The following is a 23,726-nucleotide window of genomic DNA, read 5'->3' as shown; positions in this document are numbered from 1 at the left end:
CTGGATAAGAGCGTCTCCTAAATCACTTAAATGTAAATGTAAATGTAATGGTTAGAATCTTAAATATCACAAACAGAATTTGTGTTATGAACAGTTGTTGTTTGACTCCCCGTATCTACTTCGTCTAATGGCAGCCAAGCATCGATCATCATGTAACAGGAATAAGATCCTTGATATTTATTAAAAGGAGCATCAACCTCATCACCATACATATTCTACCATTACCCATTCAAAGGCTCTTCAATATTTGTTCTTACTCATTCACCCTCTGAATGGGCACACATACAAAATCCATGTCTCAATTGTCTCAAGGCTTAAAAATCCATATTTAACCTAGATAGCATACCTTGTGCATTACTTGTAAGTAAATAACCTTTATTTAGGTACAGATACTAATTAATTGAAGAGCAATAAAGATATGTACTGTTAAAGATATTGTGTGAATCAGTGGTTGGAACCGGTTCAGGGAACAAAACCGTAAAATAATGGCATTTTTCAAAGAACAGAAAGGAACCTGGAACGAAAGTGATCCAGAACCGTTATTTTTAAAAGCATGGGGATCGGTTAATAACGTAATTTTACATTCCAGGCACTTTTTTTCTAGTCACACAACAAAATGCAACAAAGCACCTATGCAAAGCCCTCACTCTGTCTCTTAGAAACGTATGCTAGTGTCTACCTGCAAGCTGAAATGTTCACCTGTATGTGTTTAAAACTACCTGCCCCTCCCCCCATCTAAAGCCTAGGCTAATGTACTGACATTACAAGCTTGGTTTGACATTACAAGCTTGATTCAGAAGATAGGGAGAGATCATTTGCATTGTTTAGAGAACAATGGATTCACTTTTTCCATGCTAGTTAAGAATACTATTGGCCTAGTTTTCACGTTAAACGTTGGATTTATTAACTCCAAAAAGGTAAGACTTGGTGCCGCTCATGCACACACAAGCTTGTTAGCTAGATAGCTCAAACCTGTTATCTAGTTAGCTCAAAGGACATTGAAAGGTCCTCCATGGGTGCCACTCCACCTCGGTATTATTCTGTAGACCTAATTAATATAATGCATGTCATAACAAGATGCCCAGGGCTTCAAGCCTCCTCCTCAACCCACTCTAACTCTCTCCCCACCCGCAAAATTTCAGTCACATCTTGCGCCATAGGCTACACTTGTCTGGCCAACACTCATGTACACAACTAGCTTGACTGCACTATCCGCCCTGATTGTTGAAGTAACATAATGAGCTAAATGTGCAATAACAAGTTCAGAAAGAAAGGATATACAGTGTCGCGATACGAAACCTTCAGCCCCGCCCCTTTGCCGGCAGCGGGGTTGCTAGAGGTGGTTAGCGTCCCGTTCCCTGGATTGGACAGGGCACTATAGGTACTTCAGGTTATCTCGGTATAACCAGGACCGCTCGCGTAGCCCTGCCTCTCTTTCTATATCGAAACGTTGTCCGCGCAGAGAGGTCTTTTGCCTTGTCACTCTCAACGGTCTAGCTCTAGCTGGGATGTGTGAACCCCACCTTTATCCTCTAGACTCTTTGTTTCACCACTAATTGGTCCTTGAGTTATTATTAAGCACTAGTCCTACCAGTCTCTATATGATTTCCCTGTGGTTGAGTGTTTCCCCCCTGTGATGTATCTAGTTTAAAGTGTGAAGACCTTTAGTCAACTTAGTCTCACTACTCTGCCCGTCGGCTATGTATCGCTTGGAAAATAAAACTTAGATAGATCGATAAGACAATTAAATGAATCACTACTGGACACACCTTCCTCTTTGTCTTTTAATAGTAACTCATTCTGTCATAGAGCACTGATCTCCGTTTCCAGTGTCCCGGTAGCGGGGAGTGTCAGAGTTGTTATCTCCCGTGCCATTAACTGTCTTTGAGAGAACCGTTTACTCGAGACAAAATAAGACTACCATTTATTTTTGAAAACACTCTGTTTTTTGTCTTTTACAATCAAACACACTTCAAAATACACAATTGTTACTCGGTCACACACAGCGTTAATCAAAAACATGCACTTGCCTTAATGCTCTATAAAATGCCTGGTACAATGGTAACACTTATCTCTATATTAAATGCTTATAATAGTTATTTAATTACCTTTGAGAGATGACGAGGAGACCCACGAGAGCAGGAGCAGAGTTTCAATCGGTCAGAGTTCTGAGAATTTAGTTTATGTATCGATCTCTCCCATGAGGAATCATTGGTTCAACTAAATTTCGAGATTCAAGTTAGCCTGCTACTCTAACCTGCCCTCAGGCTGGATAGTATTGTCAAATAACCTGCAACCGCGATTCCAGGGCAAGGCACTGTGCTACAACAGTACACGTGTCGCTGGGTCAGTCGGAGACAGAGTCGATTCGAACAACTTTCCAACCGTTCTCAGCAGGTGGTAATTCTGCCGTTGATCTACCGCAGTGTCTGGGGCAAGCAACCCGGCCGGTGCTACAGTGTTCCTGGTCAATTAAGACGTTGGCACAACGGTACACTCGGTCCAACGGTATGCTGCACACAGGGTCAACTGGTCGATAGGTAAACGGACTCTTACCCTGGTACTAAATTTCGAGATTCAAGTTAGACTGAGTACTCTAACCTGCCCTAAGGCTGGATAGTATTGTCAAATAACCTGCAACCGCGATTCCAGGGCAAGGCACTGTGCTACAACAGTACACGTGTCACTGGGTCAGTCGGAGACAGAGTCGATTCGAGCAACTTTCCAACCGTTCTCAGCAGGTGGTAATTCTGCCGTTGATCTACCGCAGTGTCTGGGGCAAGCAACCCGGCCGGTGCTACAGTGTTCCTGGTCAATTAAGACGTTGGCACAACGGTACACTCGGTCCAACGGTATGCTGCACACAGGGTCAACTGGTCGATAGGTAAACGGATTCTTACCCTGGTATCCAGCAAGTCAGAATCTTTACAGTAATTTAGTCAGGTGGCAATTACCCGAAGTCAAATGGTTGCCTAAATGAATTCAGAATTCAAGAAGTCAGCGCCAAAGTAATGGCAAATGTCTCTTTATATACCTTTTGATTCTCTGCACCCGATCTGCTGCTCCTCCCATTCCCTCAGAGCAGAGAGGGTGATGACATATCTTACAACAGGAAATACTTTTCTTACAGTGCATATATGGGCCTCTGGTTATGACAGAGCCCATTTCTCTTGCAACAATGAGGAAACACTTTTCTTACAGTGCATATATGGGCCTCTGGTTATGACAGAGCCCATTACTCTAGCAACAATGAGGAAACACTTTTCTTACAGTGCATATATGGGCCTCTGGTCATGACAGTGCCCATTACTCTAGCAACAATGAGGAAACACTTTTCCCATTCAGAGGTGTCACTTGAGGCAGAGGGTGATTCTTCCTGACACCAGTCAGGTTCAGTAGTTGGTTGGCTTGAGTCGTCTTCTGGTGGCTTTGCCCAATCCGGTATTTCAGTAGGCGAGGTCATCTCTGTCTCTACCCTTGGTGGGTAAGACAGGGGAAGAGGACCAGGATGTAGATCCATTTGGCGTTTTACTACAACACCAGTACTTTTTTTTGGTTCGAACCGGTTCAGAACATTATTTTGCTTGTCAGAACAGTGGAACGAAACAAAACAAATTGTGGTTCTGTTCAGAATGCTGAACATAAAAATGTACGCAACGTGTACAGTGTTGGTCCCGTGTTTCATGAACGGAGATAAAAGATTCCATGAATTTTGTGCAGAAATGTGTTTACATCCCTGTTAGTGAGCATTTCTCCTTTGCCAAGATAATCCATCCAACTGACAGGTGTAGCATATCAAGAAGCTGATTAAACAGCATGATCTTTACAAAGGTGGACCTTGTGCTGGGGAAAATAACAGGCCGCTCTAAAATGTGCAGTTTTGTCGCACAACACAATGCCACAGATGTTTCAAGTTTTAAGGGAGCATGCAATTGACATGCTGACTGCAGGAATGTTCAGAGATGTTGCCAGAGAAAGTAATGTGATATTTTCTTTACCCTAAGTTGCCTCCAACATTGTTTTAGAGAATTTGGCAGTACGTCCAACCGGCGTTTCAACTGCAGATCACATGTATGGCATTGTGTGGGTGATCCTTTTGCTGATGTCTACGTTGTGAACAGAGCGCCTCATGGTGGAAGTGGGGTTATGGTATGGCAGGCATAAGCTACAGACAACAAACACAATTGTATTTTATTGATGGCAATTTGAATGCACAGAGACGCCATGATGAGATCCTGAGGCCCATTGTCGTGCCATTCATCAGTGCCATCACCTTCAGCAATATAATGCACAGCCATATAGCAGGGATCTGTACACAATTCCTGGAAGCTGAAAATGGCCCAGTTCTTCCATTGCCTGCATACTCACCAGACATGTCACTCATTTCGACAAGATGGCGCCGACAGAGAAGGTTGCCTCGCTTCGAGTCCTTAGGAAACTATGCAGTATTTTGTTTTTTTATGTATTGTTAGCCAAGAAAATCTTAAGTGTTATTACATACAGCCGGGAAGAACTATTGGATAAAGGAGCGACTCCAACTCACCAACTATACGACCAGGAATGCGACTTTTCCAAAGCGGAATCTTTGATCGGACTACCAGCCAGGACAGTGGATCTAATCCCAGAAGCCGACCCAAAACAACGTTGGCGCAGAAGAGGCAGATGGAGAGGCCTCCTGGTCAGGCTTTGTAGGCTTGCACCCCACTCACCACTTCAAAGTATACTATTCACCAATGTCCAGTCTCTTGACAACAAGGTAGATGAAATTAGAGGAAGTGTTGCATTCCAGAGAGACATTAGGGAGTGTAACATTCTCTGTTTCACGAAATATGGCTCTCTCGAGATACATTGTCCGAGTTGGTTCAGCCACCGGCCTTCTTCAAGCGTCTCTCCAGCAGAGATAAACACCTCTCTGGGATGAAGAAGGGCGGGGGTGTATTCTTCATGATTAACTACACATGGTGTAATCATAACAACATGCAGGAACTCAAGTCCTTCTGCTCACCTAACCTAGAATTCCTTACAATCAAATGCCGGCCATATTAACTCCCAAGATAATTCTTGTCAGTTATCTTCACAGCGGTGTATATACCCCCTCAATCAGACACCACGAACGCCCTCAAGAAATCATATATCCTGAGGCTGCATTTATTGCAGCTGGGGAATTTAACAAAGCACATTTGAGAACAAGGCTACCTAAGTTCTATCAGCATATTGATTGCAGTACTCGCACGGCCAATACACTCGATTACTGCTACTCTAACTTCCGCGATGCATACAAGGCCATCCCTTGCACTCTCTTCGGCAAATCCGACCATGACTATCTTGCTCCTACCGTCATGTACCCATGACTAGAACCATTCAACACTGGTCTGACCAATCGGAATCCACACTTAAAGATTGTCTTGATCACACGGACTGGGAAATGTTCCGGGCAGCCACAGAGAATAACATCGATCTATACCCTGACTTAGTGAGTGAGTTTATAAGGAAGTGCATTGGAGATATTGTACCCACTGTGACTAATAAAACCTACCCTAACCAGAAACCATGGATGGATGGCGTTATTCGCAGAAAACTGAAAGCGCAAACCACTGCATTCAACCATGGAAAGAGGACAGGGAATATGGCAGAATATAAACAGTGTAGTTATTCCCTCCGCAAGGCAATCAAAAAAGCAACATGTCGGTATAGGGACAAAGTGGAGTCGCAATTCAACAGCTCAGACACGAGACTACAAAAATCACAGACTACAAAAAGAAAACCAGCCACGCCACGGACACCGCCTCCTCCCGGATTGCAGTTCCTAGGGCTTCCACTAGATGTCAACAGTCTTTAGAAAGAGTTTCAGGCTGTTTTTTTTAAATGAGAGAGAAGTTGTTTTTCTTAGGGCTCCCATTTTGGCTGTAGTGTTTCCATGCGCATGGCCGAGATGGCGTGTTATTTTTATCTCCTGTAAACACAATGACGATTCTTAAATGTATTGTTTATTTGCGTATTCGGGTACCTAAAGATTGATTATAAACGTTGATTGACTTGTTTGGATAAGTTTATTGGTAATGTTTGGGATGCATTTTGACGGTTGGAAACCGAGTGGATTATTGACTGAAGCACCAGCTAAACTGAGTTTTTATGGATATAAAAAACAAAATCAAATCAAATGTATTTGTCACATACACATGGTTAGCAGATGTTAATGCAAGTGTAGCGAAATGCTTGTGCTTCTAGTTCCGACCATGCACTAATATCTAACAAGTAATATAACCTAACAATTTCACAACTACCTTAGTAGTGTAAAGAAATGAATACGAATATGTACTGTACATAAAAATATATAAATGAGTGATTGCTGAACGGCATAGGCAAGATGCAGTAGATGGTATAGAGTACAGTATATGCATATGAGATGAATAATGTAGGGTATGAAAACATATAAAGGGGCATTGTTTGAAGTGGCTAGTGATACATTACATCAAGATGGCAAGATGCAGTAGATGGTATAGAGTACAGTTTAATATACATATGAGATGAGTAATGTAGGATATGTAAACATTATATAACATTAAGTGGCAAGTGATAAATTGATTACATACATTTCTCCATTATTAAAGTGCCTGGAGTTAAGTCAGTATGTTGGCAGCAGCCACTCAATGTTAGTTGTGGCTGTTTAATTAACAGTCTGATGGACTCAAGATAGAAGCTGTTTTTCAGTCCCCGCTTTGATGCACCTGTACTGACCTCGCCTTCTGGATGATAGTGGGGTGAACAGGCAGTGGCTCGGGTGGTTGTTGTCCTTGATGATCTTTATGGCCTTCCTGTGACATCGGGTGGTGTAGGTGTCCTGGAGGGCAGGTAGTTTGCACCCGGTGATGCGTTGTGCAGACCTCACTACCCTCTAGAGAGCCTTCCAGGTATGGACGGAGCAGCTGCCGTACCAGGCAGTGATACAGCCCGACAGGATGCTCTCGATTGTGCATCTGTAAAAGTTTGTCAAAATTTCTTCAGCCTCCTGAGGTTGCTTCTTCACCACGCTGTCTGTGTGGGTGGACCATTTCAGTTTGTCTGTGATGTGTGCGCCGAGGAACTTAGAACTCTCCACAATCTCCACTGCTGTCCCTTCAATGTAGACAGCGGGCTGCTCCCTCTGCTGTTTCCTGAAGTCCACAATCATCTCCTTTGTTTTGTTGACATCGAGTGTGAGGTTATTTTCCTGACACCACACTCCAGGCTGGGGAGACCAACAGGAGGCCTGGTGCATGGAGGAGGCACCGGATGGACCGGGCTGTGGGGGAGCACTGGAGCTCTGGTGCGCAGCCTTGGCACCACTCCTCCAGGCTGGATGCCCACTTTAGCCTGGACCCTCCCGAGTGCACGCCCTGGCCGGATGCCTACTCTCGCATAGCACTTGCGGGGGGCTGGCCTATAGCCCACTGGGCTATGAGCGCGTACTGGCGACACCGTGCGTTTGACCGCATAATACGGTTCCTGACCAGTACTGCGCTTCTTCCGATAAGCACCAGTGCTTGTTTTGGGGGGCTGCCTCTCGTGCCTGTCGCGGTGCAGTGCTGTCTCCTCATATCGCCGCCGCTCAGCTTTCGCTGCCTCCAGCTCTGCCTTGGGGAGGCGATATTCCCCGGCCTGTGCCCAGGGTCCCTTGCCGTCAAGTATCTCCTCCCATGTCCAGGAGTCCGGAGATCGCTGCTGTCCGATACCACGCTGCTTGGTCCTTGGTTGGTGGGTGTTTCTGTAACGGATCTCGTCCTCCTCTTCTGAGGAGGAGTAGCGAGAAGGATCGGAGCACCAATGCGCAGCGTGGTAATTATTCATTGTAACTTAATCAAGAATGAATACTGAAACAAAAACAATACACGACAAACAAACAGTCCTGAACACAGAAACCAACATAGAAAAACAAACATAGACTGCCCACCCCAACTCACGCCCTGACCATACTAAAACAAAGACAAAACAAAGGAACTAAGGTCAGAACGTGACACTTGTATGAGGCTATTAAATGCTCCAGGAATTAAATATAATTTTAACATTTTAGTATTGTGCGGAGATTATTAGGCAGAGATGGTAGGGGGACACAACTCATAAACACATTATATTTTGTCTGTGTAGAGTAAGATGATATCAAGGATCTTCAACTAGTAAACATAAACCACCTGAATGTTGATATTCATTAGATTTTTCTTGACGTTTGGGTGATTTTGTGAAATACATTTTTATAACAAGAACATTTTCAAACACCCAGCACTTGGGAAACAGATCGGGGGAGTGGGGTGCTCCTGGAGAGCAAGCAGGATTTTCTTCCAGCCCCATTTGAAATAGTTCACCCAAATGACAAAATATACAATGTTTGTGTCCTTACCTTGAAAGCAGTCTGCAATCTATTATTTTGTTACCCACTGCCATCAACCAATAATATTTCCTGTGCAGAGCCTTGGTGTAGTGGTAACACTCCTCAGCATGTATCTCACATCTCTCTCCCCATCTCATTTCAGTACTGTCTGAATAAAATGTCAATCCCACCTAACAAATATTAGCAAACTTTACATTTCACCCCCCCCCCAAAATCTCAAAGTAACAAAGTTGTCGAATTTTGATTTAACGTTAAAAGCATCCTGAATATACCTAATATTCCACCCTGATCATAGGCCTAAGCCATGTCAGAATAACTAGGATTACAGTAAATTTGCTTTAAAACAGTAATATCTCCCTGGGAAGGGACCCAGAGTCCCCCGTCTAGGGATTGTACCAGGGGCAAAGAAATGCACATAGCAAACATCACTCAAAGCTTTTTTAAAGGTTGGCAGCCCTGCATGAGGGTGAAATGCGTGTCTCAAGGCCAATGCGTGGGAGTTGGCAACTCTGGGTTAAATAAAGGTAAAAACGTCTTATTTAGTGTTCACGTGTTAGAAATGTGAACGACAACTCAATGGATTCAAAAATAATGATTATTATACAAAGACAAGTAAACAAAAATGTACGTAGGTCACTGCATGCAGTCTATCATGTGCTTGGCTTGGATCTGGGTTCGCCTACAGGATTTAGTCCTGTTAATGCCTTGTATTGATGTAGCTACTGCCCTTAGCCAATGTTTTCTTTCTTCCTTTCAGATCTGATTGATGCTGTAAATGTGTCGGGAAAACAGGGAATGAAAGTAACTGTCCCGACTGGACTTACTTACCTACCTAGTGGCACTATTATGGCATGGTCTTTCCTATTGAGTCGTTCAGATTCATTTGATAACATAGCTATGCTGAATGCAGGTGTGATTACAACGGACTACAGTAGGAAGTTCAAAGACAGACTGAAGCTGGATACTCAGACTGGATCTCTCACCATCAGAAACCTCACCATCAGCGACTCTGGACTTTATAAAATACTTATCATCAATACACAGAGTTCATCTCAGATTACAAATCTAACTGTCTATGGTGCGTGTCTGGCTTCTTGTTTTACTTCCCTTTTTTCGATTCTCCCACTTAGTCTGTTACCCAGAGTTGTTTCAATGAAGATCAAGAAATACCTTTTGTATTTAGTTACTTGTTTTTAAACTATAACATGTACCATGGCTGATCTCAAAAATCCCAGGAAATTCACAACATTTACACTGTAAACTTTACTGTGAGTCTGCCACCTGCGTCTGCCACATGTTTGAAAAAGAAATAGCCCACTTCTTCATATATGTTTAGGTCTCATTTATGACATCTTAGTTTTACTGTAAACACATTAGTTTAAATCTCTGTTTGTCATTGAGTCACTGCTAAATCATTCTGCTATCCCAGCCTCAGTGTTTGCTCCTCACATCAGTCTCTCAGTGGACAGTCCATTTGAAAAAGTGAGCTGTTCCTTGGTGTGCACTGTGAAGAACGGGAGAGAGGTGATCTTGTCCTGGTACAGAGGAGGGGAGATACTCAACCAGACCAGCAACGCTGATCTTCTAGCCAATATCTCTCTCCCTCTGGAGTTAAACAAAAGAAATGTTGACACCTACAGCTGTGAGGCTTCCAACCCTGCTGACTCAAAACCAACTCCGCTCAACATTGAAATGCTCTGCCCTCAATTGTCCTCACGCTCTGCCCTCAAAGGTATGTCAACACTGCATATAGTATTGTTTTTCCATTTTGTGGATCAGTGAGGGACCGTAATGACAGACCACTAAATAACAGGCTCTGTTTATAACGACCTCAGCAGGGATTTCATTGGACAGAGCAGACTCCCATACAGTGTCTGCTCTTTGTTTCCTCACTAACATCTTATATTGTAGGACAGTAAAGGGGAAATATAACCTATTTTATTTTTAACAGTAAAACCTGAAGGCAGTTTTTACAAAATCCCTCAACATGCATATTATCATATTGTATTTACTTTTGTATTACAGCAAGCTGATTTCGGTATTTATTTTCCTATGAGCCGTGTAGCCTACCTTAGTATTGACTAAAGCACATGGCATGGGTTTGAACAGCTGCATTTTACTCCTGACAGACTCTGGTCCCAATCCTGTCCCAATCGCACTGGTTACATTGTTTGCAGTTGGGATAATAAGTGGTGGTATATTCTGGGCAGTTAAAATAAGAACATGTGGAGGTAAGTACAATCTGTGTTACAGTTGACATCATACAGAGCACCCTGAAGGCAACAAATACACAACATAGGTAATTGTGTAACATTATGCCCTTTCCCTTTATTTCAATGCAGCCTGCAAGCAAAGAGAAGAAGGCCAACATTATACTGAAGTGAAATGTCATAGACTGGTAAGGTCTATGTGTATGTGTGCATGCACTGTGTATATATGTGCATGCATATAATGCTACTTTGTTTTCTGTGCATCTTCTGTATCGGTGAACACACACACATATACACATTTAGGATGGAATTGGTCACTTGTTGTTGGCTTGTATAACATACCAGCCAATGTGAAAATACAGAATACTCAAGAACAAGCACAGTTTGCAAATGGTTTGATCTTATTGAATTACAGGCTTCTGTTTCTATTTGTTTATGTGCTGGCTTTACAGGTTGGGGATACACTGGTATCTGGCACCGGAGGAGTCTGTTCAACAGAAGAGTCTGTTTTGTACTCAGATGTCAGAATCTTACCTTCTATTCAGACAGGACTGGATTCAATCACTCCTCTCTCAAAGCTGTGACCTTGGCGTGGTTTAGAGGCTTGTGTGTCTCAATGACCCTGAGAGCTACGCCGGAGGGGGCTTGGGCCCCTGGTAGACTTACCCATGCCGGATTGGTCACCGGTGAGGGGCCAATAACAGCATTGGTCCTACATGTTTCAAGTCGTCATGATGCTATAGGTAGGCAACCGTACCACTGTGTCAATGTTTCATGCTGTGTGTATGTCTTTACCGTAATTTGAAATGTGTATTTTTCATTGTGCTTACTTTGCAATAATTTTTTAAAAATAAAAATGTAACATTATTGTTGTTATTTAGGTCAGAACATTTGTCTGAAAACCAGGATTAGTAGCATGTAAACAAGCAAATGAGTTAAATCATGGCACCACATCCACTTCCTGAAACACTTTTACCATTTATTTTCAAAATGATTGTAACCGACTCTCCAAACCTGCTGATCTCATGGGCATGTTTAAGCTTGTGGATGAATGTTTTCATGTAGGTTTGTCCTGCCTTTATCCTCCCTCTAGAGAGTCTTATGTTCTCCACTATTTACCAAACTACTGTGATGACTGTTCTGTGAGGATCCAAATAGGTCAGATTAGCTTGGAAACAGATGATTTCAACCAGACCCTCTCTCAGCCACAGAGAGGGGGAGGCGGGAGTTGGTGGGGGGTTGACACCTCACGCCCTGTTGTAAATTACAGGAGAGGAGATCCAGGGTCTCCCTCTACAAATACACAAAGGAATGTGCTTTGTCTCCCGCCAAAACTCTAACTCGTTCTAAAGTGAATACTGGAACAATAGTTTTAACATAGAACATGGGGAATGGTCAGAGGCGATCTAAAGAATAATAATGTCATACGGGTTGTTATTTTTTTATGTAATTAAAAATGCTATAAAGGAAACACTGTAACTTTAAAATATATACACCACATGTACGAAGTCTCCATCCTTAACGTTGTGTATGAAATATGAACAATTGTGAAATTGTTTTTGTTAAGATAGGAATGTGATTTTAGGAGCCATAAGAGATCATTTGTCTCCTATAAACTTTGCATAGTAAGTAGCCACGCCCGAGTGAGGTGAGAGAGCGTGTCAGCCTGACCGAACCATCCCTTTTGACCTGAGTGGATAAACGGATTGGTAAAGAAATTAACATTTAGACTAGAAAGGAGACGAGCTGCAGCTCATGACCAAAGTGGCTCGAACTCTGAAATCTCAACACGAGGTAGAGACGATAACGTCACATCCTGGACAATCACTACTATTGGACAATCAGAGCTTTACAAGCGTGCCGCGGAAAGGCACAACAACCTTCCTAAGAAGGCCTGGTTCCGACAGAGATACACGGCGAACGAAGGCCTTTAAAGTGTAAATACATTCACGATTTCTTACTCAAAACAGGCGGCGGTTCATGTGCAAAGTATATGATTACTGTGACTGTAGTTCCTAAAATGTATCAACGATAAATCTCTCTCTCTCTCACTCGCCCTCTCAATGTCTTTTGTAAAAAGCTGTAATATTGTTTCAGTCCACTAGGGATCTTTTTCTAATGTATTAAGTGTGTATTTTTATAATGTGTTATCATTTAGTTAGCTAGTAAATAAATAATTAAACCAATTTGTGTAGTACTGAATCATAAGTAAGGCTGGGGTTTTTGCAGATGCAGGTTGTTACGACTGATTAGAATGGTGATGTGATACAAGGTTATGAATAATACGTTGACTGTTTTATGGATGTGATAGGTAAAGACTTGTAGAGTTTAATTCTGGAGATGGTAACTCTTTAAACAACTGCTCTCCTGGTGCCCCATATCCTAATAAGTTCATTGTTAAATGATTAATTTAATCGGGTAACAAATTAAACATAGTTAATTGATTAGTTAAATAACAGTCATCAGATTAATTAAAGTAAAGTCACAACAACAGGGTGAACAAGTGATACCTATTGGGAGTGTAGTTTCAGCATGGTTCGCATTGTGAGGGCAGAGGTAGTCTGAATGAAACCTTGAAGTTTAGTGTCGCATCATTTCGTTTATAACCTAAGTTTAGCTGGGTTCACAGCCTTTTTTAAATCAATAAACAATATTTGATAGATGAGCGACATTGTCGATTCCGAATCAATTAGAGCATCACCGATTAAGCAGTCCTCTAGGACTACTTCCAGGTAGCGACTTTCAGAGTTGCGTTTTGTCATCATATTACCCACAAAGTGGAGTGGTTGTTCGCAACGGCGTGATGGGTCATTTGTGTTCATGGTGGAAACAGATTGATTTATTGGAGTTTGAATGGAATTGGCTAATGCAATGTTGTTTAGCTTGTGTGTCACAACATTTGTATCTGAGTATATAGTCAAGTCCCGGGAGCTTTGTTGGCGAGGAGGTGCCATATTACTCTGTGCCGAATGGCCAAGAGGAAAAGACTTTGGGACAGCTGAGAGAGGTAATGTCTGAGAAAGGTATAAAGGAAAATGTATATATTTTTTATAAAAAGAATTGACATACAGTACCAGTCAAAAGTTTGGACAAACCAGGCTCAAAATGGCCAGAAACAAAGGAATTTCTACTGAAACTCGTCAGAGTGTCTAGTTTGAGAAACAGACGCCTCACAAGTCCTCAAATGGCAGCTTCATTAAACCTGTAAAACACCAGTCTCAACATCAACAGTGAAGAGGCAATTTCTTGGCAATTTCTCGCATGGAATAGCCTTAATTTCTCAGAACAAGAATAGCTTGACGAGTTTCAGAAGAAATGTCTTTCTTTCTGACCATTTTGAGCATGTAATCGAACCCACAAATGCTGATGCTCCTGATACTCAACTAGTCTACAGCAGGCCAGTTCTATTGCTTCAGTACAAAACTTTTCAGCTGTGCTAACAATTCCAAAAGGGTTTTCTAATGATCAATTAGCCTTTTAAAATGATAAACTTGGATTAGCTAACATAACGTGCCACTGGAACACAGGAGTGATGGTTGCTGATAATTGGCCTATGTAGATATTCCTTAACATCTGCCGTTTCCAGCAACAGTAGTCATTTACAACATTAACAATGTCTACACTGTATTTCTGACCAATTTGATGTTATTTTAATGGACAAATTTTTTTACTTTTCTTTCAAAATCAAGGACATTTCTAAGTGACCCCAAACTTTTTCATTGTTGCGTATATATATATAATATATATATATATATATATATATATATACAGTGGGGAGAACAAGTATTTGATACACTGCCAAATTTTACAGGTTTTTCTACTTACAAAGCATGTAGAGGTCTGTTTTTTTATCATAGGTACACTTCAACTGTTAGAGACAGAATCTAAAACAAAATCCAGATAATCACATTGTATGTGCATCCGGTTCCGGTTGGAGCGAGCGGTCGCATTCGCACTTCGCTCTGCAGGTTGTATAACTTTTCATTACTTTTTCATTACATTTCATTATAGTACAACGGTTGATTTGTCTAATCTTAGCAATTCTTCTTAGCTAGCTACATAGCCGTCCTTGTATCAGAGATAATTGCATAATTATCGTATTTTCGTCGCCCTAACGTAGCCTTCACTGCTATTCGCCCAGGAGCTAGCTAACGCTAGCTAACGCACACAGATTAGCATCACTGTAGTGCTATTCACTCAACTGTACGACTTGATTAGTTTACTGTTAGCTAGCTACATAATCTTAGCAATTCTTCTTAGCTAGCTACATAGCCGTCCTTGTATCAGAGATAATTGCATAATTATCGTATTTCGTCGCCCTAACGTAGCCTTCACTGCTATTCGCCCAGGAGCTAGCAACGCTAGCTAACGCACACAGATTAGCATCACTGTAGTGCTATTCACTCAACTGTACGACTTGATTAGTTTAGTGTTAGCTAGCTACATAGCTGTCTTTGTTTCCAAGATAATTGTGTAGTTTAGTGTGTGTAGCCTTGGAGTGATTATCTTAATTCACTGAGGTTCGCTAGCCAGCTATTTGTCGTCCTTAACGTAGGAGACTCTGCTAGCTAGCCAACGTCACCACACGTCTACTGATTCGAATTCAATCACCGGTCAGGGAGTATCACATTTTCATTTCATTACAGTACAACGGTTTGATTTGTTTGATCGTAGCTAGCTACTTAGCTAGCTACATAGCCGTCTTTGTTTCAAAGATAATTGTGTAGTCTAGAGCGATTTCCTAGGTTAGCTAGCCAGCTATTGTCGTTCTTTTAACTCAACGTAACGTAAACAACACTGCTAGCTAGCCAGCTAGCCCCCGAATAGCAGCACTGTAGAAATTATTACACTCAACGGAACGACTTGATTAGTGTAGTGCCAACAACGCAGCTACTGCCAGCTAGCCTACTTTAGCAGTACTGTATCATTTTAATCATTTTAGTCAATAAGATTCTTGCTACGTAAGCTTAACTTTCTGAACATTCGAGACGTGTAGTCCACTTGTCATTCCAATTTCCTTGCATTAGCGTAGCCTTTTCTGTAGCCTGTCAACTATGTGTCTGTCTATCCCTGTTCTCTCCTCTCTGCACAGACCATACAAACGCTCCACACCGCGTGGCCGCGACCACCCTAATCTGGTGGTCCCAGCGCGTACGACCCACGTGGAGTTCCAGGTCTCCGGTAGCCTCTGGAACTGCCGATCTGCGGCCAACAAGGCAGAGTTCATCTCAGCCTATGCCTCCCTCCAGTCCCTTGACTTCTTGGCACTGACGGAAACATGGATCACCACAGATAACACTGCTACTCCTACTGCTCTCTCCTCGTCCGCCCACGTGTTCTCGCACACCCCGAGAGCTTCTGGTCAGCGGGGTGGTGGCACCGGGATCCTCATCTCTCCCAAGTGGTCTTTCTCTCTTTCTCCCCTTACCCATCTGTCTATTGCCTCCTTTGAATTCCATGCTGTCACAGTTACCAGCCCTTTCAAGCTTAACATCCTTATCATTTATCGCCCTCCAGGTTCCTCGGAGAGTTCATCAATGAGCTTGATGCCTTGATAAGCTCCTTTCCTGAGGACGGCTCACCTCTCACAGTTCTGGGCGACTTTAACCTCCCCACGTCTACCTTTGACTCATTCCTCTCTGCCTCCTTCTTTCCACTCCTCTCCTCTTTTGACCTCACCTTCTCACCTTCCCCCTACTCACAAGGCAGGCAATACGCTTGACCTCATCTTTACTAGATGCTGTTCTTCCACTAACCTCATTGCAACTCCCCTCCAAGTCTCCGACCACTACCTTGTATCCTTTTCCCTCTCGCTCTCATCCAACACTTCCCACACTGCCCCTACTCGGATGGTATCGCGCCGTCCCAACCTTCGCTCTCTCTCCCCCGCTACTCTCTCCTCTTCCATCCTATCATCTCTTCCCTCTGCTCAAACTTTCTCCAACCTATCTCCTGATTCTGCCTCCTCAACCCTCCTCTCCTCCCTTACTGCATCCTTTGACTCTCTATGTCCCCTATCCTCCAGGCCGGCTCGGTCCTCCCCTCCCGCTCCGTGGCTCGACGACTCATTGCGAGCTCACAGAACAGGGCTCCGGGCAGCCGAGCGGAAATGGAGGAAAACTCGCCTCCCTGCGGACCTGGCATCCTTTCACTCCCTCCTCTCTACATTTTCCTCCTCTGTCTCTGCTGCTAAAGCCACTTTCTACCATTCTAAATTCCAAGCATCTGCCTCTAACCCTAGGAAGCTCTTTGCCACCTTCTCCTCCCTCCTGAATCCCCCCCCCCCTCCTCCCTCTCTGCAGATGACTTCGTCAACCATTTTGAAAAGAAGGTCGATGACATCCGATCCTCGTTTGCTAAGTCAAACGACACCGCTGGTTCTGCTCACACTGCCCTACCCTATGCTCTGACCTCTTTCTCCCTCTCTCTCCAGATGAAATCTCGCGTCTTGTGACGGCCGGCCGCCCAACAACCTGCCCGCTTGACCCTATCCCCTCCTCTCTTCTCCAGACCATTTCCGGAGACCTTCTCCCTTACCTCACCTCGCTCATCAACTCATCCCTGACCGCTGGCTACGTCCCTCCCGTCTTCAAGAGAGCGAGAGTTGCACCCCTTCTGAAAAAACCTACACTCGATCCCTCCGATGTCAACAACTACAGACCAGTATCCCTTCTCTCTTTTCTCTCCAAAACTCTTGAGCGTGCCGTCCTTGGCCAGCTCTACCGCTATCTCTCTCAGAATGACCTTCTTGATCCAAATCAGTCAGGTTTCAAGACTAGTCATTCAACTGAGACTGCTCTTCTCTGTATCACGGAGGCGCTCCGCACTGCTAAAGCTAACTCTCTCTCCTCTGCTCTCATCCTTCTAGACCTATCGGCTGCCTTCGATACTGTGAACCATCAGATCCTCCTCTCCACCCTCTCCGAGTTGGGCATCTCCGGCGCGGCCCACGCTTGGATTGCGTCCTACCTGACAGGTCGCTCCTACCAGGTGGCGTGGCGAGAATCTGTCTCCTCACCACGCGCTCTCACCACTGGTGTCCCCAGGGCTCTGTTCTAGGCCCTCTCTTATTCTCGCTATACACCAAGTCACTTGGCTCTGTCATAACCTCACATGGTCTCTCCTATCATTGCTATGCAGACGACACACAATTAATCTTCTCCTTTCCCCCTTCTGATGACCAGGTGGCGAATCGCATCTCTGCATGTCTGGCAGACATATCAGTGTGGATGACGGATCACCACCTCAAGCTGAACCTCAGCAAGACGGAGCTCCTCTTCCTCCCGGGAAGGACTGCCCGTTCCATGATCTCGCCATCACGGTTGACAACTCCATTGTGTCCTCCTCCCAGAGCGCTAAGAACCTTGGCATGATCCTGGACAACACCCTGACGTTCTCAACTAACATCAAGGCGGTGTCCCGTTCCTGTAGGTTCATGCTCTACAACATCCGCAGAGTACGAACCTGCCTCACACAGGAAGCGGCGCAGGTACTAATCCAGGCACTTGTCATCTCCCGTCTTGATTACTGCAACTCGCTGTTGGCTGGGCTCCCTGCCTGTGCCATTAAACCCCTACAACTCATCCAGAACGCCGCAGCCCGTCTGGTGTTCAACCTTCCCAAGTTCTCTCACGTCACCCCGCTCCTCCGCTCTCTCCACTGGCTTCCAGTTGAAGCTCGCATCCGCTACAAGACCATGGTGCTCGCCACGGAGCTGTGAGGGGAACGGCACCTCAGTACCTCCAGGCTCTGATCAGGCCCTACACCCAAACAAGGGCACTGCGTTCATCCACCTCTGGCCTGCTCGCCTCCCTACCACTGAGGAAGTACAGTTCCCGCTCAGCCCAGTCAAAACTGTTCGCTGCTCTGGCCCCCAATGGTGGAACAAACTCCCTCACGACGCCAGGACAGCGGAGTCAATCACCACCTTCCGGAGACACCTGAAACCCCACCTCTTCAAGGAATACCTAGGATAGGGTAAGTAAGGGTAAGTAATCCTTCTCACCCCCTTCCCCCCGCCCCCCCGCCCCCAACAAGATTTAGATGCAAGTGGCTGTTCCACTGGTAGTCATAAGGTGTATGCACCAATTTGTAAGTCGCTCTGGATAAGAGCGTCTGCTAAATGACTTAAATGTAATGTAATGTAAATGTATGATTTTTAAGTAATTAATTTGCATTTTGTTGCATGACATAAGTATTTGATCACCTACCAAACAGTAAGAATTCCGGATCTCACAGACCTGTTAGTTTTTCTTTAAGAAGCCCTCCTGTTCTCCAGTCATGACCTGTATTAACTGCACCTGTTTGAACTTGTTACCTATATAAAAGACACCTGTCCACACACTCAATCAAACAGAATCCAACCTCTCCACAATGGCCAAGACCAGGGAGCTGTGTAAGGACATCAGTGATAAAATTGTAGACCTGCACAAGGCTGGGATGGGCTACAGGACAATAGGCAAGCAGCTTGGTGAGAAGGCAACAACTGTTGAAGAAGTTCAAGATGATGGTCAATCATCCTCGGTCTGGGGCTTCATGCAAGATCTCACCTCGTGGGGCATCAATGAGGAAGGTGAGGGATCAGCCCAGAACTACAAGGCAAGACCTGGTCAATGACCTGAAGAGAGCTGGGACCACGGTCTCAAAGAAAACCATTAGTGACACACAATGCTGTCATGGATTAAAATCCTGTAACGCATGCAAGGTCCCCCTGCTCAAGCCAGCGCATGTCCAGGCCCATCTGAAGTTTGCCAATGACCATCTGGATGATCCAGAGGAGGAATGGGAGAGGGTCATGTGGTCTGATGAGACAAAAATAAAGCTTTTTGGTCTAAACTTCACTCACCATGTTTGGAGGAAGAAGAAGGATGAGTACAACCCCAAGAACACCATCCCAACCATGAAGCATGGAGGTGGAAACATCATTCTTTGGGGATGCTTTTCTGCAAAGGGGACAGGACGACTGCATCGTATTGAGGGGAGGATTGATGGGGACATGTATCGCAAGATCTTGGCCAACAACCTCATTCCCTCAGTAATAGCATTGAAGATGGTTGTTGTCTTCCAGCATGACAACAACCCGAAACACACAGCCAGTGCAACTAAGGAGTGGCTCCGTAAGAAGCATCGCAGGGTCCTGGAGTGGCCTAGCCAGTCTCCAGACCTGAACCCAACAGAAAATCTTTGGAGGGAGCTGAAAGTTGGTTTTGCCCAGCGACAGCCCCGAAACCTGAAGGATCTGGAGAAAGTCTCTATGAGGGGTGGGCCAAAATCCCTGCTGCAGTGTGTGCAAACTTGGAAAAGAACTCCAGGAAACGTATGATCTCTGTAATTGCAAACAAAGGTTTCAGTACCAAATATTAAGTTGTTCTTTTCTGATGTATCAAATACTTATGTCATGCAATAAAATGAAAATGAATTTCTTAAAAATCATACAATGTGATTTTCTGGATTTTTGTTTTAGATTCGGTCTCTCACAGTTGAAGTGTACCTATGATAAAAATTACAGACCTCTACATGCTTTGTAAGTAGGAACACCTGCAAAATAGGCAGTGTATCAAATACTTGTTCTCCCCACTGTGTATATATATATATATATTCCAGACTCTGACATTACTTGTTCTGATATTTCTTAATTCCATTATTTTGTATGTTGGGGATTTCTGTGTATTGTTATAATTAGGGGGTAGTTTTTGATAGGTGAGAATGGTCTGTTAATTGAATGATTAGAATATTCCGCCCTGAAACATGATTGTATGGAATTGATTAGAATGTATAAAATCATAATCAATAAATGTGTAGTCCTAGTCAGAATTAGGGTAAAACAATATGTCTTTATGCTATTTTAAACACAGACTGTCTGAGCTTGGTTGCGACCTGACTAGAGATTTGGGAGAGAACGGGGAGTACGTCTCAAGGACAAGGTCACTATTCTCTGTCGGCTGGGTAGTGAGACAGACAGTGTGTGCGTATGTATGTGTGGGCGTGAGAAGTCAATATAAAATGAATTGTTTTGTATTCTTGACTTTAGAACGTTCCCGTGAATCAACATTTGACTGTGGTAGACTGGGCCTCCGTCTGTTTTCATTTCTATCAGTATCTTACAAATCCTGATACAGCAGACTGAGTAATTACAATTGAATTGGTTAATGAACACGAGAACAGAATTCTCCTATCAGTTTTAGTCATGTCACACTGTATGTACAAGTTGGTAACCTGTACAAGTGTGAGGTGTGAAATGGAAATGTGTTTTGTTGCATATCCCCCTCCCCCCGAGACACCCTCAGAGAGTGGGGTTTCGACCAGGGATCGGCCAATACCCCTGGAGCAATTAGGGTTAGATGCCTTGCTCATGGGCAGAACGACAGATTGTACCTTTCGTTTACTGGCTCAGTGCTCTAAACTGCCAGGTTATCTGCTGCCCTAGTATTACAGTATTGCTCTTTTGGAGCTAGAAACATTAGCATTTCGCTGCACCAGCAATAACATCCGCAAAGTATGTGTATGTGACCAACAACGTTTGATTTGATCTGCTTTTTGATTAGGTGCAGTACTTTCCATGGTATCAATACACAACCATGCTGTTTTGAGACTTTACACTTTTACAGTGTAGTTTCACACAGCAGCCGTCCCTAATATTTGCTAAGACTCCGCCATCTGCAAGAGACAAATAAGTACCATGTCCTCAAAATGAATGTAACTTTATTTGGCATTAGCCCTACCCTACTCTACTTTGCTGCTTGTCACCTTGGCCGTGTGGTTGATGATATCAGTCAGGGATGGTGTATTTCTCCCTGCCCCCATTATCTATCATCTCTGTTTCTCTGCAGCCCCACCACATCCTGTCTAGCTTAGAGACCCTAACTAGACGTCTGGTTATCTTACCCACTTTAGTTGAATGCACTTATTGTAAGTCCCTCTTGATAACAGTGTCTGATAAATTTAGGTGCAGGGGACTGAGAGGATGGTTGGTGGTGTCAGATCTCTTGCTTGAGAGAAGCTGTTCAGAGACATAGGGATTTCTCACATCTCCCCTATAAGAAGAAGGACAGCGACTGACCCATATAGGGTACTGACCTCAGAGAGAACAAATAAGCGATAACCACACGCTGACATAGATGGCGATTGTGCGTGAGTGTGCATGTACACTTCTCTGACACACACACATACAGACAATATGGGGGTGTTGTGGGTAGTTTCACTTGAGCTAAAGCAACCAGGTTAACTTATGAAGGGAATGAGAGAGTCAGAGACTGGTACAGTTATATGCAAATGTGATGTTGATGATACATTCAGCACTGTATGTTTGATTGTGGACAGGGTCAATGATTCATTTAAATGTTAAAGCAGTTGATGAGCTCTTTTCCAAGACAAATTTCAGCCCCCTACACAGCTTGTTTATCCCACCCACCCCTACCAAGTACAATCTACTAGGTTTAACCTGGCTGAGTTGTCCCAAGCAACACACCCACACAGATCTCTGGTTACCCCTCCCACAATCTGTCTGCTCTTCCAAAATGTATTCCTGAGGCACATGTCTGTGTTGTCAGCTGCAGCCCAGCCTTTACCTTTGTGTGTGTTCATGTTTTTTTATTTTTTTTATTTGACCTTTAACTAGGAAAGTCAGTTAAGAACACATTCTTATTTACAATGACGGCCTAGGAACAGTGAGTTAACTGTCACGACTTCCACCGAAGTTGTTCCCTCTCCTTATTTGGGCGGTGTTCGGCGGTCGACGTCACCGGCTTTCTAGCTGCCACCGATCCATGTTTCATATTTCCTTTTGTTTTGTCTGTTTTACACACCTGGTTCCCATCTCATGATTATGTTCCTTATTTAACCCTTTGGTTTCTCTTTCTGTTTTGTGCGTGATTGTCTTTCGTGTGTTGGAGTTCGTATCCTGTTTTGTGTTTGTTTTATGATTTGGAGTAAATACAGTGGTTTTACTCTTACCTGTGTCCTGCGTCTGACTCCTTCGCTATCCTCTAGATAGACTCTGACATTAACTGCCCTTTTCAGGGACCGAATGACAGATTTTTACCTTGTCAGCTCGGGGATTCGATCGAGCAACCTTTCGGTTACTGGCCCAACGTTCGCGGGTCTGATGGACCCACAACATTATTGGGTTTTTAAAACAATACAGCCATAACAATTTACGTAAAAATACTTAATACTTAGATGTTGGCTTATATCATTTACAAGCAATATAGACAGCATACATTGTTAATATCTGCTAGATAACATTTGTCAATAAATGCGCAGTTAGATTTTTAAATTAAATGTGATTTTTGAACAAATATAAATGAAACAAGGTTTTCATCACTATTGATGTTTATTGTTTTGAACTGAACAAATTGGAAGAACAAATGTTACATTCAGTAATTTTAAAAAATGATAAATGGAAAAACTCCCTAGAAAGGCCATAACCTAGGAAGAAACCTAGAGAGGAACCAGGCTATGAGAGGTGGCCAGTCCTCTTCTGGCTGTGCCGGGTGGAGATTATAACAGAACATGGCCAAGATGTTCAAATGTTCATAAATGACCAGCATGGTCAAATAATAATAATCACAGGCAGAACAGTTGAAACTGGAGCAGCAGCACAGCCAGGTGGACTGAGGGCAGCAAGGAGTCATCATGCCAGGTAGTCCTGAGGCATGGTCCTAGGGCTCAGGTCCTCCTCCGAGAGAAATAAAGAGAGAAAGAGAGAATTAGAGAGAGCATACTTTAATTCACACAGGACCCTGGATAAGACAGGAGAAGTAGTCCAGATATAACAAACTGACCCTAGCCCCCCGACACATAAACTACTGAAGCATAAATACTGGAGGCTGAGACAGGAGGGGTCAGGAGACACTGTGACCCCATCCGATGAAAACCCCGGACAGGGCCAAACCGGAAGGATATAACCCCACCCACTTTGCCAAAGCACACCACTAGAGGGATATCTTCAACCAATAACTTACCATCCTGAGACAAGGCCGAGTATAGCCCACAAACAACTCTGCCACAGCACAACCCAAGGGGGGGGCGCCAACCCAACACGAGGGAGAGAGTTTTACTGTGTGTGTGTTACAAATGTATTTCTTGCACTTGATGCATGTGTACTGTGTCTTCCTGTCCTTCTTGGGTCCACACGCATCACAGCGCTTCTT

General features: G+C 43.9%; 2 protein-coding genes across 7 annotated transcripts in view; both read left to right on the top strand.

The window, feature by feature from the left end:
- Positions 1 to 23,726, top strand: part of LOC118395375 (SLAM family member 5-like) — a 261,843-nt gene that overhangs the window by 190,878 nt on the left and 47,239 nt on the right. The gene's annotated exons all lie outside the window — the stretch shown is intronic.
- Positions 8,943 to 12,737, top strand: LOC118395378 (uncharacterized). Its single transcript, XM_052464448.1, has 5 exons — positions 8,943 to 9,443; positions 9,795 to 10,097; positions 10,495 to 10,596; positions 10,708 to 10,763; positions 11,028 to 12,737. Exons 1-5 carry the CDS (start codon positions 9,101 to 9,103, stop codon positions 11,157 to 11,159), a joined length of 936 nt encoding a protein of 311 aa, XP_052320408.1. The 5' UTR covers positions 8,943 to 9,100; the 3' UTR covers positions 11,160 to 12,737.

The sequence above is a fragment of the Oncorhynchus keta genome, chromosome 16 (genome assembly GCF_023373465.1).
Source record: "Oncorhynchus keta strain PuntledgeMale-10-30-2019 chromosome 16, Oket_V2, whole genome shotgun sequence".
NCBI classification, from domain to species: Eukaryota; Metazoa; Chordata; class Actinopteri; order Salmoniformes; family Salmonidae; genus Oncorhynchus; species Oncorhynchus keta.
This window is presented reverse-complemented; position numbering and strand designations above follow the sequence as displayed.

Bases quoted from the DNA above. Each gene is read 5' to 3' on its own strand.
- LOC118395378 (XM_052464448.1), top strand. From the start codon at position 9,101: ATGTTTTCTTTCTTCCTTTCAGATCTGATTGATGCTGTAAATGTGTCG. The intron at 10,597-10,707 runs GTAAGTACAATC...ATTTCAATGCAG, and splicing joins TAAAATAAGAACATGTGGAG to CCTGCAAGCAAAGAGAAGAA. The intron at 10,764-11,027 runs GTAAGGTCTATG...CTGGCTTTACAG, and splicing joins AAGTGAAATGTCATAGACTG to GTTGGGGATACACTGGTATC.